The 15193-nt window shown below is 36.3% G+C and overlaps 1 protein-coding gene across 1 annotated transcript; it reads right to left on the bottom strand.

Annotated features, from left to right (window-relative positions):
• Positions 1-369: 369 nt before the first annotated feature.
• On the bottom strand, positions 370-1371 carry LOC116192938 (valine--tRNA ligase, mitochondrial 1-like). Its single transcript, XM_031521649.1, has 2 exons — positions 1246-1371; positions 370-981 (listed from the first exon to the last, which is right to left on the bottom strand). The coding sequence occupies exons 1-2, from the start codon at positions 1369-1371 to the stop codon at positions 370-372; spliced, it is 738 nt and encodes a 245-aa protein (XP_031377509.1).
• Between the last annotated feature and the right edge of the window lie 13822 nt (positions 1372-15193).

The following is a 15193-nucleotide window of genomic DNA, read 5'->3' as shown; positions in this document are numbered from 1 at the left end:
AATGCCATTACCTCCAATGATGATAGACCCGTCAAGGTTACCACCTTTAATTGATGTGTCTTCATGATCTCCAAAACTTCCTCAGTTTGGCAGTACACGTATGCAGATAGGCTGAAGTGAAACAGTCGGCGGGATTGACCACATTAATACAAAATTCAATATTAAAGAGGCTATTCATTAATAAACAAATTTATTGCAAAAAATAGGATAAAAGGAAAGAAAATCCCCGGAAACTTACCATTCATTATTTTTCTTAGTAAAGTTGGCTGAACTAAGAGACCTGATGCCTTTTACTACAGTCAGCACGAGATCCATCTCTTGCTCCACCCTTTCATTTGTCCAACATTGAAAATAAGAGATCCAAGTACATCAATCAAACTGAAACGAATTCATATTTACTACTTCAATTTGAACTTGAAGGGTATTGTTATAATAAGAGTAGGAAGAACTTTTGATGGCTAAGGTCTCAGTTAGACCAAATGTCACCTCAACAGGAGAAGGATAATCGCTTGTCATAATTGACTCATTTCTCTCCACACCTTCCAATGAAGGAAAGCGATGCCACAGTTCTTCTGAGACAAATGGCATGAAAGGATGCAGCATTCTCAAGCCGTAGTCCAGACACAACCACAAAACAAACTGTGCAGCAGTCCTTTCAGGGACAAAAATGTCATCGCCCACATAATAAGGCTTGATTGCCACGATAATCACTTCACTTAATTGCTGCCACCACGAATAAACGGCTTTGGTCGCATCAGAGAACTCGTATGAGTTAAGCGATGCTACAGTTTTGACGATAGCTCGGTTTAGCAAAGACAATATCCACTCGCAGCCGAAAGGCATGGTCTCCAGAGCAAGGATTTCAGGAGGGATGTATTCACCTCCGAGCTTGCTCCTAGCAAACCGAACAGCAGACCGGGCCTTATCACACCATCGACGGTAACCCACAACTCTGGATATATCGAGATTTATTTTTTCGGACTGGAAAAGGATGAAATATAGAAGAATCAATTCTAAATTAGGAATACAAGGATAAGTCATAATGTAATAACACTAAATGGCATGTTTTGTTCGCAGGAACATAATAACACAGCGTTGTTTGTCGGGTGTCGAAACAGGCCTCATGGGTAAAAAAGTGATTTCAGCAAAGACATGAATGAACCTTTGTTGTATACGACAGCAGGGCGAATCGAAGAGCATCAGCCCCACATTCAGGAATCCCATTAGGGAAGTCCCTGGCCAGACCTGCTTTTGCGATGATCCTTTCCCTCGAATGTAGGTTGCCCTCCTCCAGCCTCTTGTGAAGGCTTCGAGGGTTACTCCACTCATCACTTCCATTGGCTCTATGACATTGCCCAGAGACTTCGACATCTTACCCCGGCGTGCATCGTGGACCATTGGGTGAAGATAAACTTGAAAAAAGCATAATCCCCAGAATTGGGTGAAGATAAACATTTCAAAGAATGTTTACCTACTGAATATGTTCAGCACGCGGGTTTCTATGTGGCTGGAAAAGCCAACTTATCAGGTGTTCAAAATCCCTAAAACCCGGAAATTAATTTCTCTAAGAGATATTAATTTCGAAAAATCACCTGCCTAAAAGGCAGATCACCTCCCAGCTTCGCAATCAACAGTTCATTGTTCAAGATTGGTCCCCATCTCAGCCTCTACTCGTGAGAATTCCTTCTGGAGACGCTTGAATTCCCGTATAAGCGTAGAAAGTTTTCTAGCACTCTCTTCCTGAATCTAGACTGGTCCCTTATCTTTTTTCCCATGTCCACTCGTGGCATGTCTGAGTTTCTCTTGCTGCCTGCAAATGCAAAGATAATAAAGAATTTAGGGGAAATGTACATGAATTGAGAGGGGCTATTAGGACCTGGGTGCTATTCAATCCGCTACTCACTTTAGATTTTTCTCCATCTTATTCTTGATCTTCTGATGCTCTGCTTCTGCATTAAGGTTGCTATTAACTTGGAGATAGACATTTAGATCCTCGTTGATGTTTTCGAATGCACATTTGGTGGGAGCATCATCCCTCCCGCTCAACAGAACCTGTAAAGCAAGTTTGTTCAGAAACCACGACACGAAAACGAAAAAAAGGCAGTAATGAGATCTCGATTTGATAATGCCATTACCTCCAATGATGATAGACCAGTCAAGGTTACCATCTCTAATTTATGTGTCTTCATGATCTCCAAAACTTCCTCAGTTTGGCAGTACATGTATGCAGGTAGGCTGAAGTGAAACAGTCGGCGGGATTTACCACATTAATACAAAATTCAATATTAAAGAGGCTATTAATTAATAAACAAATTGATTGCAAAAAATAGGATAAAAGGAAAGAAGATCCCCGGAAACTTACCATTCATTATTTTTCTTAGTCAAGTCAGCTGAACTAAGAGACCTGATGCCTTTTACTACAGACAGCACGAGATCCATCTCCTGCTTCACCCTTTCATTTGTCCAACACTGAAAATAAGAGATCTAAACACATCAATCAAACTGAACCGAATTCATATTTACTACTTCAATTTGAACTTGAAGGGTATTGTTATAATAAGAGTAGGAAGAAAAGGATCTATTCATGAGCTAATGCTCTTCCATCTAAGCCTCTATTCGTGAGCTTTCCTTTTGGAAAAACTCGAATTCTCGATTAAGCATAGCAAGTTTGCTAGCATTCTCTTCCTGAATCCATACTGGTGCCTTCTCTTTGTACCCGAATACACTCATAGCCTGTCTAAGTTTCTCTTGCTGCCTGCAAATACAAAGATAATAAAGAATTTAGGGGAAAGGAACATGAACTGAGAGGGTAGCCCATAGAAATAAATTATTAGGACCGGGGTGCTGTATCCAATCCACTACTTACTTTAGATTTTCTTCCATCTTATTATGGATCTTATTCTGCAAATCGATAGACCCTAAATGTGCAAATGAACAAACTATTAAAAAGGAATGGAAAATGCATAAGTGTGCTTCTTTGCTAGGTTAAAAGCATATAGATTGTTTTTTTACTCGTCATTTTTAGGGCAATTAGGTGAAAGGAAATATATTATGACATCTCGAAGGTGAGAAATGGAATTTATTAGAACGGAAAAATATTAGGAATTATATTCCCCTTAATGGACTAAGTCGGATAGTATCGTATATAACAACAACGCAATAGAGGTACGCAATCACGTTAAATCCGTGGATTTATCTTTACTTTTCCCGTGTGGGATAATATGTCTCAACAACCCTGAAGATGAAAGGTACAAAAAGCTACATGGAAAATATGTTATCCATCCATTCAATGACATATATGTTATCCATACAAAAAGCTGCGTGGTTCAATGACATCTTTGGTCCTCGAAGAAAGACCAACTTGCATCTCCTTTTCTGTAGCAAATCGATAAAGACCCTAAATGTGCAAATGAACAAACTATTAAAGAGGAATGAAAAATGCATAAGTGTACTTCTTTGCTAGGTTAAAAGCATATAGATTGTTTTTAACTTGTCATTTTTAGGGCAATTAAGTGAAAAGAAATATATTATGACATCTAGAAGGTGAGAAATGAAATTTACTAGAACGACAAAATACTATGAATGATATTCCCCTCAATGGACTAAGTCAAATAGTATCGTATATAACAACAACGCAATAGAGGTACCCAATCATTTATAAACTCGTAGATTTCTCTTTAGTTTTCCCGTGTGGGACAATATGTCTCAACAATCCTGAAGATGAAAGGTATAAAAAGCTGCATGGAAAATATGTTATCCATCCATTCAATGACAAATATATTATCCATACAAAAAGCTACGTGGCTCAATGACATCTTTGGTTCTCGAAGAAAGACCAACTCGCATCTCCTGATCTAGGGTTGTGCACGGATACCACGTGTACTTGGAACCGATCAGAATCTACCCATTAGGGTAGGGTCCAGGTAACTCGTATTGAAAATGAGATAGGGGCCGGGTATTAAAATAAAGAACCAGTGAAAACCGGTTTCGATTCCGGGACCTGCATATAGGATATCCAGAACCAGAAGCAGAACTAGAACCAGAACTGGTACCCGGACCCGATAATATTTTCCTTGGTTACATTCAGATATACTTCTCCCTTTAACTTTACCATGTTCCCATCTCTGTCTTGGTCTCTCTTTCTCTCTCGGTGGAAGCTTCGCATTCTTTATTGTCGACAGCTTTGGTTTGACGACCTCGGTGTGTCATCTACGAGGTCTGATTGTATTACAAATGTTTAATTTTGTGGATGGATTGATGAGACATATTACTCTTTGTTGATGTATCGTGGATTAATCTAAATCTATGTCGACATTCTTTTTTGCGTTATTACTGATTATGGATGAGACATTTTCGATTTTATTTAGCGAGACAAAAAATTTACAGGTTCTAACAGGATAACCGGAATCTATGGTATAATGTAGGTTCCGGTTCCAAGACTCAACATGGTAGGATTCGGTTCTAAAATCTTGGAACTTGTCCCTTACAGGGTATGGTCCGGGTATCGTGAAAAAACAGAGTATCCGAACCCGAACACCCTTATCCTTATCTGTAGAAAACCAATAGAGACCCTAAATGTGCAAATGAACAAACTATTAAAGAGGAATGGAAAATGCATAAGTGAACTTCTTTGCTAGGTTAAAAGCATATAGATTGTTTTTTCACTTGTCATTTTTAGGGCAATTATGTGGAAGGAAACATATTATGACATCTAAAATGTGAGAAATGGAATTTATTAGAACGACAAAATACTAGGAATGATATTCCCCTCAATGGACTAAGTTGGATAGTATCGTATATAATAACAACGCAATATATATATCCAATCATTTATAAACCCGTGGATTTCTCTTTAGTTTTCCCGTGTGGGATAATATGTCTCAACAATCTTGAAGATGAAATGTACACAAGGTTGCATGGCGAATATCCTATCCATCCATGCAGAGTCAACCTTCTCCAACGAACCTTCTCTTCCTTCCTCTTTTTTCCTCTCCAGGTTTTCCACTGTCTCGAGCTTGTTGTCCGCATCCGACATTCTTGTCTCATGAATCCATCGCAAATGAAAAACCAAATGTCTACAAGGAGGAGGATTACTACAAGAAATTTTGTATGTTGTGACAAATTCTATTGTTACGAAAGAGATTTTATCACAAGAAAAGTACATTGTGATAATAAGAATGTCAAATTATATTAAATAAAGTTTCATAATATACATACTTAATATGTATGTAGATACATATATATTTATATGTATACACATATCTTCAATATTGTGTGAACGTCGAAAACCAAGTATTTTCATAATAACAACATATATGTATATACATACTTAATATGCATGTATATACATAATTGTCTATTGCAATAAGAATGTTAAATTACACTAAATAGAATTTCATAATGCACATACTTAATATGTATATAGATACATATATACTTATATGTATATACATATCTTTAATATTGTATGAGTACCACAAACCAAGTATTCCCATAATAACCAACATATATGTATATACATGTTTTCATATATTTTGACTCACATTATATAATGTTTTCATTGCGAAAATAAATTTATCACCATAAGTTATAAGATATTGTGACCAAACTTTATTTTGTCACGGTATACTTATTAGGATGAACTTATTTTTACAAGATCCGTAACAAGTTATCCGTTATTTTCGTGGCAAGAAATCTTATTTGTTATTGTGAGATGCAAAGTCGACCTTCTCCAACGAACGTTCTCTTCCTTCCTCTTTTTCCTCTCCAGGTCTTCCACTGTCTGGACCTTGCTATCCGCCTCCGACCTTGTTGTCTCATGAATCCATCACAGATGAAAAACCTATTGTCTCCATGGAGGAGGATGTAGAGTCTGATGCAAATGAGTGCGCATCCGTTTCAGAATCAGCCTCATTCTCTAAAGCCCTAGTTTGGTGGATTCTCCCAAAAACCCTCGTTTGCTCTAACGGTTCGATATTTTGAAGTAGGAGAGGATGAAGTGGGGAAGAATCCTCGCAGACTGTGACTGACCAGTGTACATGCATCAGCCTTCTCCGATTCCACTGTTCTCCCGCGCTTAGACACTCCCCTCTTGCCTTTTCCTTTTTTGATATTTTGATTTGATTTGATTTATTTTTTACTAACTAGATGAATACCCGTGCGTTGCAAGTGAGCTGAATAATAAATATTTCAACTATCTACTCTTTTAACTTTGTATGTATTTATTGAAAGAAAAAATGTTGTACATTGAGATTTCAATATCAATTGGGTGATTAAGTAGAAAAACTTTTGCTTAAATTTCGATTTTTTTGCCTCGTGTATGATATCATTAATTCTAACTTTATAGTTTTATTTTTATGCAAGAAAGATTGATTTTTCAACTGTTGACGTACTTACGTAGAAAATATATCCCTACAATTAAGTAGAAGGTACAAACTTATATGAACATCTCGCAACTATATATATTCCTAGCAAATTGGATTGGAAGAAAAGGTCATGCTTACCTCTGCTCACATTGAGCTTCAGATTATAGCTTTCCTTTAAATGTCGACACACTATGCCCTTAGATTAACTACCCATGCCATTCATGCTATATATATGCATCCGGAACTATTACTGGGGATATATTGGTTTATATTAAAACTTGAAAACTGTATTTATTCATGTGAATATATAAACTTTATAAATGCACGCGAATATAAATTGAAGTGACCACTTATTGTGTGGAACCTAGATAGTTTCTTAACAATCTATAATAATGTTCCTTTACAAAGCCTGAAAATTGTACATATGCACATGATTATACAAACTTTATATATGCACATGTATATAAATTGAAGTGGCAACTTATTATATGGAACCTAGATAGTTTCTTTATAATATATAATAATGCGTTCCTTTAATCAATATTTGGAATGTTTAGATTCCATAGGTGTGTATTCGTTCTTGAGTAGCAGCTAATACTGCAGAATGAATTAATGACAAAAAAGTATAGAAAATTTTCTTAATTTATAAGTGATGATGTGATGGTATGAAATTCAGCTCGACACTCCGTTTACGTGGTGGCGTGATAATTTGGCTCGGGCTTTGTTTATATATATGTATATATTAGTTAAAGTTAATAGTTAATTAGTTAATAGTTAATTAAGGCTGCTTCTTCCAAAAAAAATGGTTTTCTGAAGTCTCAACAGCTGCAAACCTTCTATTCTGTTTCTTTTTGTTTTTAATACATTATTATTTGTCAAAATTTCCTTGATTTTCTCCCCACATGTTTTTTTTTTACTGTCTTTTTCACTTGTGATGTATTTTATTGTCTATCTATTACCACAGGCTCTTTTTTTTTTTCCCTCTAGGTCTGCCCCCTAGTTTCCTAGTTTCTAGAAGTCCAATGGCCTGTCTAAACGACTCACTAAATAGTAAAACTCTCATGTGTGAATTTTTTTCGTACACAAAACTCGAATCCAAAATTTATTTAAAGGTATAAAGAGGTTAAGCACTTGAATTAATCCATACCGATTAACATTGGATTTTGTTAAATACAAGCCAGCCCTTTCTTGCTGAACTGCACATTATTTCTCATCTTTTCGTGGCAAATGTTAATTGTTTAGCCAAGGACCTATTCATCGCAGTCATGATCATCGGACCAAATTTAAAAGAAGGAAATATTGTGAGTAAATTGAACATCCGTAAAGAAAGGTCTCATTACTTGGAAGGACATAGACCCAGGACGTGACTATCGTATCATATGGTCCCTCTTCTTTTCTTTATCTCGATAGTCATGTTCGAGTTTTCCTTTCCGATTTTCACATTATTTTTCTTGGGAAGAAATTAATTATTATGTTCAAAGAGCTCACCCACAAGTATATATGGAATATGGATTGAATCCGCACTTTCCAAAATGCAGATCCGATATTGCTCTTGCATCGTTCTCCGAATAAAAATGTTGGACTAGCTATTGGTCGATCATCGATGGATTAGTTTTACAGAAACGGTTTGCTAACTCGTCTATATATAGCATTGCTCTAGCATTAACGAACATGGTCGTTCCAAACGTATGTAAGCCTTGACAATATATAAATGCAGTGCTATAGCTAGATTATTTTTTGGGTCAAAACTCCAAGACACTTTTGCTCATACACTTTTGAGAATAGGATGAGAGATTCATATCCAGATAGAAGTATAATCCATAACTATAGTTAAAAAATTATTGATAGAAGTATAAATTTATGATTTTTTGTTCATCATATTCTATGTACCATTACATTTCTTATCTATCATAAAAACATCATTCCCTATTCATATGATTTCAAATTCTGAAACCAATCGCCAACAATCATAGAAAAACACAAGGCATCATTCACAAGTTATCAAGAAGCACGATGTTATCGAATAGAAGTAACAAACAACCAATAAAGAAAAAGAAGCAGATCACTTTAAAAAATGACTTGGTTGCTCAATGGATTTGACATATCGGCTAGCATGTATGATTTTCAATACCTAATGAAAATTTTTAAAAATTGACCTAAGTCATGCAGGTTAGCAGATATGCAAGTCCATTGAGCGACCAAGTAATTTTTTAAAGTTTTTCTTTTTTTATTGGGTGTATAATATCATTTGTCAGGTTTAACATGTTTTACTTGTGAATGATGCCTTATGTTTTTTACAATTCTGAAAATAGGGATTGATGTTCTGTGACCCCTTTTGATCCTATAGGTAGGATCGTGATGCAAACTTTAATAACCGCGGAGACGAGCCATGCCAGAGACATAATAGAGCGACCAAAATACATAACAATATTTCGGTCATATCCAAAAATTGGGCAGTGCAATATAACTTCATTTTTGTTGGCAAAAGAGGAATCAAAACTAAAGGCTAGAAAGAAATTTAACCTCTGTTGCTATTCCAGCATGGTCCATCCCAGGGACCCAAAGTGCATTATATCCAGAAATAATAGTATCCTGCTTGATAGAGAAATATCAAGAGGATATTCCCGAAGCCAATATGGAAAACAAAAGTAGAAATGGCTAAATTGTGTGACCTCTATTGCAACGGTAAGTGCGTGACCAATGTTCAATGCCCCTGTAATATTTGGAGGGGAAAGAACCTATAGAATGCCAAACAGAACAAGACAAAAAGCCTAAATGGTGAAGGAATGTAGTCTCAAAAGCTAAAAACGATAATAATCAATAAAATAGAAAAGGAAGTCGAGAATCCTCGACTAGTCATAAAGTAAAAGCAATATGCAACATTAGACTCTCCGAAAAGCTATCATGACTTTAAATAGACCTCCCACCTTTTGTCAAATAGGTGTCAATTTCTTTTTATCCACATCTGAGCCTAGAAAGATGGGTCATGTTTAAATCTAAAAGCATGGGGATTCTTTTATGAGCTACTTACAATAAGATCAGAGAACAAAGTTGGCAAAGCCAAAAGAGGCCTCCACAATTCACTGAAGTACATCCGATAGTATCATGTATATATATATTTCAAGTTATGCATCATATCTAAGCGTTTTTTAGAATTTTTTATCCGAGGTGTTTGGAGGCTCCGAGACATGCCTTAATGAGTGGAAAATTGAAGATAAGATCTAGCTCCTTGGATTTACTTTCAGAATAGGAAGATATAAATCCAGAGTTGTGATGCAGCAGTATTCTACTTTGCACAATTAGAGTTACAAGCCAGGAGATACTCCCCAGTATCAAGACAATGACCAACCAAATTTTACCATCTCCATATATAAGCCCTTTTTAGTACGGAAAACTCACAATCACAAATGGCGGCTTTGAACTGTTGGCATCTGCAACAAAGAATTGCGACTTTTCCCACCATTCATACCAACTAGAACAACAAAAGACAAGTAAAGTTCCAAATCGCAAAGAATTGACATGAATCGCATCCAAGCAACAGGAATAAGCATTTTATGCTTACGATTTCTCCACAGCAGTCGGGTTGTACCATTTTGCCATCTGCCTAGACAGTCTTTTCTTCTCACCAAGAGGAGTCTCGGGGTAGATATAGTCCTCCGGCTTGTCTTCACCAGCATCTTTCTTTACATTCTTCTTAGCGCTCTTTTTCGAGGCATTTCCAACTTCTTGTGGTGCCTTCAAAATTACAATAAGATGAATGCATAGTCGAGGACAAAAATTGAATATGATCATTAATATTCAGCATGGAAAAATAAATATCACACGATTACCAATACCATCAGTTTGGCACTTGCTGCTCTCTCCGCAGCCTTCTGCTTCTTCAGTTCCTTCAACCTTGCCTGCCATGAAAAAGGAAAAAAAAAAATCATGGACAGACCGATAGTCAAACGAGCAAGGCGATGAATGAATCTAAAAGAAGAGTGCATCAGTTGATGAATCAAATCAAGGATGAACTATAAGCATCCAACTGCATTCAATCAAAACAAAGTGTGAACTGCAAGGAATGCGGAAAGTGAAACCACATGAATCAAAGAATGCCTATCGAGCTGCAAACAGGACGAACCTTCTCTTCCTTCCTCTTTTTCCTCTCCAGGTCATCCACTGTCTTGACATTGTTGTCCTTCTGTGACTGCAGAGCATACGGAACGAAAGCAATCGAGCTGGAGCTCATCGACAGTCGAGTAGTGTGACTGGATTCCGATACCATCAATACCATCTTGCTGGATTCATGAATCCAACGCAGAGAACTCAAAGCAGGAGGATGCAGAGTCGGATGAATGCGATTCATCGATAATGAGTTCCTCATTCTCTGAAAACAGATTCCTCCTTTGCTGGACTGGATTCGGGACAGAATGATGACGAGACAATTAGCGAACAGGCTTATTATTATTACTATTATTTATTATTTATTTATTACTATTTATATATTATTTATTTATTACTTATTATTAATATAATAAAATATTATTATTCTTTATTTTAAATTTAGGAATATAAAGTATAAACCCTAATCTGCCACTCTTTCCCGACAGAATCCTCTTCCCCTACTGCCGTCAGATTCTTCCCCTCCCCGGCGTCTCGGATAACTCTTGTCAATACTTTTCTCTCGAGCATACAACGTAAATGCCAAATGCTATAATTGCTGAGACAAAAATAATTTTTCAAATGGTGTAATTATTAGGACAAAAATAATTTTCTCGCAATCATACAATATAAATGCCAAATGGGATAATTGCTAGGGCAAAAATAATTTTCTCTCAAGAGTGCAATATCATATATTAATAATAATAAATGTTCAAATGGGATAATTGCAGGCACAAAATTTTTTCCTTCGAGTTGAAATGTAATAATAATTAGGAATGACCAAATAATAATTAGGGTACAAATCTATGTATAATATATAAAGCCTAGGGCATTCCAAGGCATTTCCGTAAACGCAAAAGAATTCCAATATCTGCAGGTCATCAAACCACATTGTTCTGCTTGTTGACAGTGCAATTAACATAAAATTAACGATGTAAAGAGTTCTTCTATTGTAATTGCTAGTTAATATCCTATACTAACGCAAATAAAGAAACTCACGTAACGCGCGAGTCAAGTGTCAGTATTTTACAATTGCTTTGGCATTCACCATTCTTTGCCATTTGTGTAAAATCTTGAAATGGAAACCTTTCATTCAACAACTCTTGGAATGTCGCATTTAATGAATTTCTGTGACTTATCATCGTCATTATGGTTATTATTATTATTATTATTATTATTATTATTTTATTTCGTAAGACTATTATCAAATAGGATAATTGTTGTGGAAACATTACAAGTAGTGTTATAAAATGGATAATTCCATCCGTTATTATTATTACCAAGATCGACTAAAATCTGGTCGTCATCATCATCATCATCATCATCATCAAATGTTTTATCAACTTTCACCAATCTATATATCTATAATATATAAATGTTGAAGTATTCACCATTCTTTGCCATTTTGGGCAAAATCTTGAAGTGGAAACCTCTCATTCGACGACTCTTGGAATGTCATATTTAATGAATTTCGGTGACTTATTATTATTATTGTTGTTGTTGTTATTATTATTATCTTGTAAGCCTATTATTACATTCATATATAGTTGTTGGGGCTTTCACCTCTTTGCCATTTGTACAAAATTTTGAAATGGATGTCTCTCGTTCAACAACTCCGGGAATGCCGCATGTAATGAATTTCTATAACTTATTATTATTTCATAAGCCTATTATCACATAGGATAATTATTGGGGAAATACTATTATTGGCATTATAAAATGGATAATTCCATCCGTTATCATTATTATCAAAATCGAATAATTGTTAGGGTTATTATCATCATCATCATCATCATCATATTTTTCTCAAATTTCACCAAATGAAATAATTGTTGGGGACAAAAATAATAATAATTATTATTATAAAATAAGAATTAACGATTGGAGAAATTTATTAAAATTAAGGACGAATCACATGCAAAGCGCATGCTTAAAGGCTAGTTCCATTGCTAATGTGGGTTAGTTCGAGCGTTTAGATGCTTATTCCGCTTAAGTAAGGTCTCGAGCTCGAGTCCTTGTGAATGCAGAAAATATATGGTGGGAGAATTTTATCTCTTAATGAGCCAACTCGACTGGACTAGTCGGGACCAAATTGGACTTTCGGATATCAAAATTCACGCAAAAAAAAAAAAGTTAGTTCCATTAATTAATCCGGTTCATAACTTCATATTCTATTTTCAGTATCTTCCGGTCTCATACATACATACATATATATATATATATATATATATGCAAGCAGCGTGCCCGTCCTATGTACAGGACAAATGAGCAAAGCAATGTTACAATGGAAATTACCCGAAGATCGGATGCTCACCTGGCACAGAATACGACAAATAATGCATGAGAGACAAAAAAAAAAAGAAAAACATAGACTCAAGATAAAGAATGAAAACATTAAAATTGCAGGAAAACATAGGGATAGAGAATCCATCCATCCATCAATGCCGGCTTCATCATGAAATTGTAGCCGAAAACCCACTCATTTCAGCCAGATTTGTTTTCATGGCTCTCGGATTCATCAAGAGAGGAAAACAGAGCATGCGATGTGAACCAGCGCGGCCAAACAACAACACATTGCACGACCACGGAGTCCTCGAAGGGAGGGACCTAGAGGTCCCGCCAAAAATGTTGCGGGGGTGCCAGATTTCCCGGTGGTAGAGAGATATGAGGATGTCAATCGAGCAGACAATGAATGACACCGTGTAGAGAGAAAGCTCAACTCAATACAATGCGAAGGAGGGAGAGAGACTAAAAATAATAATAATGGAGGAAATTATAAAACCCCGAAAGTAGAAAGAGAAACGGACTGTTGGAGGAAAGAAAAGCAGGGGAACTTAATGAGAGAATCTATACTGAAAAGATAAAAGAAACTATCAGCACAGTTGGCCAGAGGGAGTGAAACGTGCGTCCAAGGCATAACTGTTTAAGCGAGGGGAAAACTCATTTTTCATGCAAAAAGTTTCAAAAAGTGGTCCCACTGGGGCAAGAAGTTTTTTCTTACCAGAGAGTTACAAGAAAATTTGAAAAATGTAAACAATTTAGTAAGTCCATCAATTTTAGACTAACGGCTTTAGTTCCTGCTGACGTGGACAAAATTGGATTTAAAGTGTCAGTGAAATGGTTTTAGAAGTGTAACAATTTGATAAAAAAAAAGAGTTTTACATATTGTAATATATATTGGTACAAAATGTTTTAAGGATGTAACTTATTGATACAGTGACGAGAAAGACGAGAGAGGATGAGAGAAAGAGGTGAGGAAACGAGAGAGAGAGAGAGAGGAGAGAGACGAGAGAAAGAAAAGAGAGAAGAGACAGGAGAGAGACGAGAGAAAGAAGAGAGAGAAGAGACGAGCGAGACGAGAGAGGATGAGAGAAAGAGGCGAGGGAAATGAGAGAGACGAGAGAAAGAAAAGAGAGAAGAGACGGGAGAGAGACTAGAGAAAGAAGAGAGAGAAGAGACGAGCGAGACAAGAAAGAGGAGAGAGACGAGAAAGAGGAGAGAGATGTGAGAGCTAACTTATTGTACTTACAAGTTACATCCTTCAAACTTTCTATATTAATATACACTACGCCAAACTTTTTATACCAAATTATTACACCTCTAGGACCATTCCACTAATATGTCATGATTTTTCTCATCACTCGACTTTTGGGTCCAATTTTGTCCACGTCAACAGCCATGTGCCGCGTCATACAAGAACTAACACCTTAGTTTTAAATTGGTGAATTGTACCAAATTGTCACTTTTTCAAATTCTTTGTACCTCTGGTGTGAAAAAAACTTTTTGTACCAACTAGATTACTTTCTGAAACTAGTTGTATGACCGTTTAAGTGAGGAATGACAAATTTGTCCCTCAACGGAAATTGGCAATGCTTGGACGTAATATTTACTGAAAGAGCAAAGAAGGGAAAACATCTCCCTTTTGTAGGATAGATGTATGTATGTGTCTTCCAAAGCAAAGGAAGAGTATCTGTACAGAAAGTAATGTTCCTAAATTCCACCACTTTTTCCTCATTCTTAAGTGTTCTCAGTGCCCCATTTTCTCTTTTCGATCAGAAAAGACTTCCAAGTTCTATGCAAAATATATGTCTACTTTGGCTCGAATATACGTTTTAAGAAAAACTTTAAGCTATGTTTTATATCCCATGAGAGTAAGAATCATTATCTACCTCACTCTTCGGATGACCCGTTCGTGGAGGAGCAATTTATTCGGGCGAAGAGTACGTGGAAAAAGATAAAGAAAAGAATTGAGTTACAAACTTCTTAAGAATGGGGGACTTGCTGGTTTAAAAGAAGCAGCATTACCTGCCATTCTTGCAGGCCAGAGTTTATTTAAAATCACCAAACTTTTGGAATTATCCCTCTGTTATTAACAAGAAGAAGTGACACACCGCCCTCTGTTCTTCGAACAAACCGCCAAGGAATGAATCCGAAAATATATTCTCACAACCTCAAAAATAGGAAACATATATGTTAAAAGAATAGAGAAGTGCTAATATAGATCCCTCCTTCACTGCTCGGATGCAATAACTTGTGCCTGAAGCTCTTTTTTCCTATTTAGTTTCAGTATCTAATGAATAAGTGCAAACCAAACTTATCGGGGAAAACCCAACCAGCTAATTCCATAAGGAATTCACCCCGTGCTGGTGGCATGGTCCGGACCGTCTTTGCATTTGGCTGGCATA

This window comes from Punica granatum, chromosome 1 (genome assembly GCF_007655135.1).
Source record: "Punica granatum isolate Tunisia-2019 chromosome 1, ASM765513v2, whole genome shotgun sequence".
Classification (NCBI taxonomy): domain Eukaryota; kingdom Viridiplantae; phylum Streptophyta; class Magnoliopsida; order Myrtales; family Lythraceae; genus Punica; species Punica granatum.
This window is presented reverse-complemented; position numbering and strand designations above follow the sequence as displayed.

What these genes read in the sequence shown, in the direction of transcription:
- LOC116192938 (XM_031521649.1), bottom strand. Translation starts at nt 1,371, where the DNA reads ATGTCGAAGTCTCTGGGCAATGTCATAGAGCCAATGGAAGTGATGAGT. An exon ending in AAGGATCATCGCAAAAGCAG is followed by an intron (nt 982 to 1,245) that starts GTCTGGCCAGGG and finishes ATCCTTTTCCAG; the next exon opens with TCCGAAAAAATAAATCTCGA.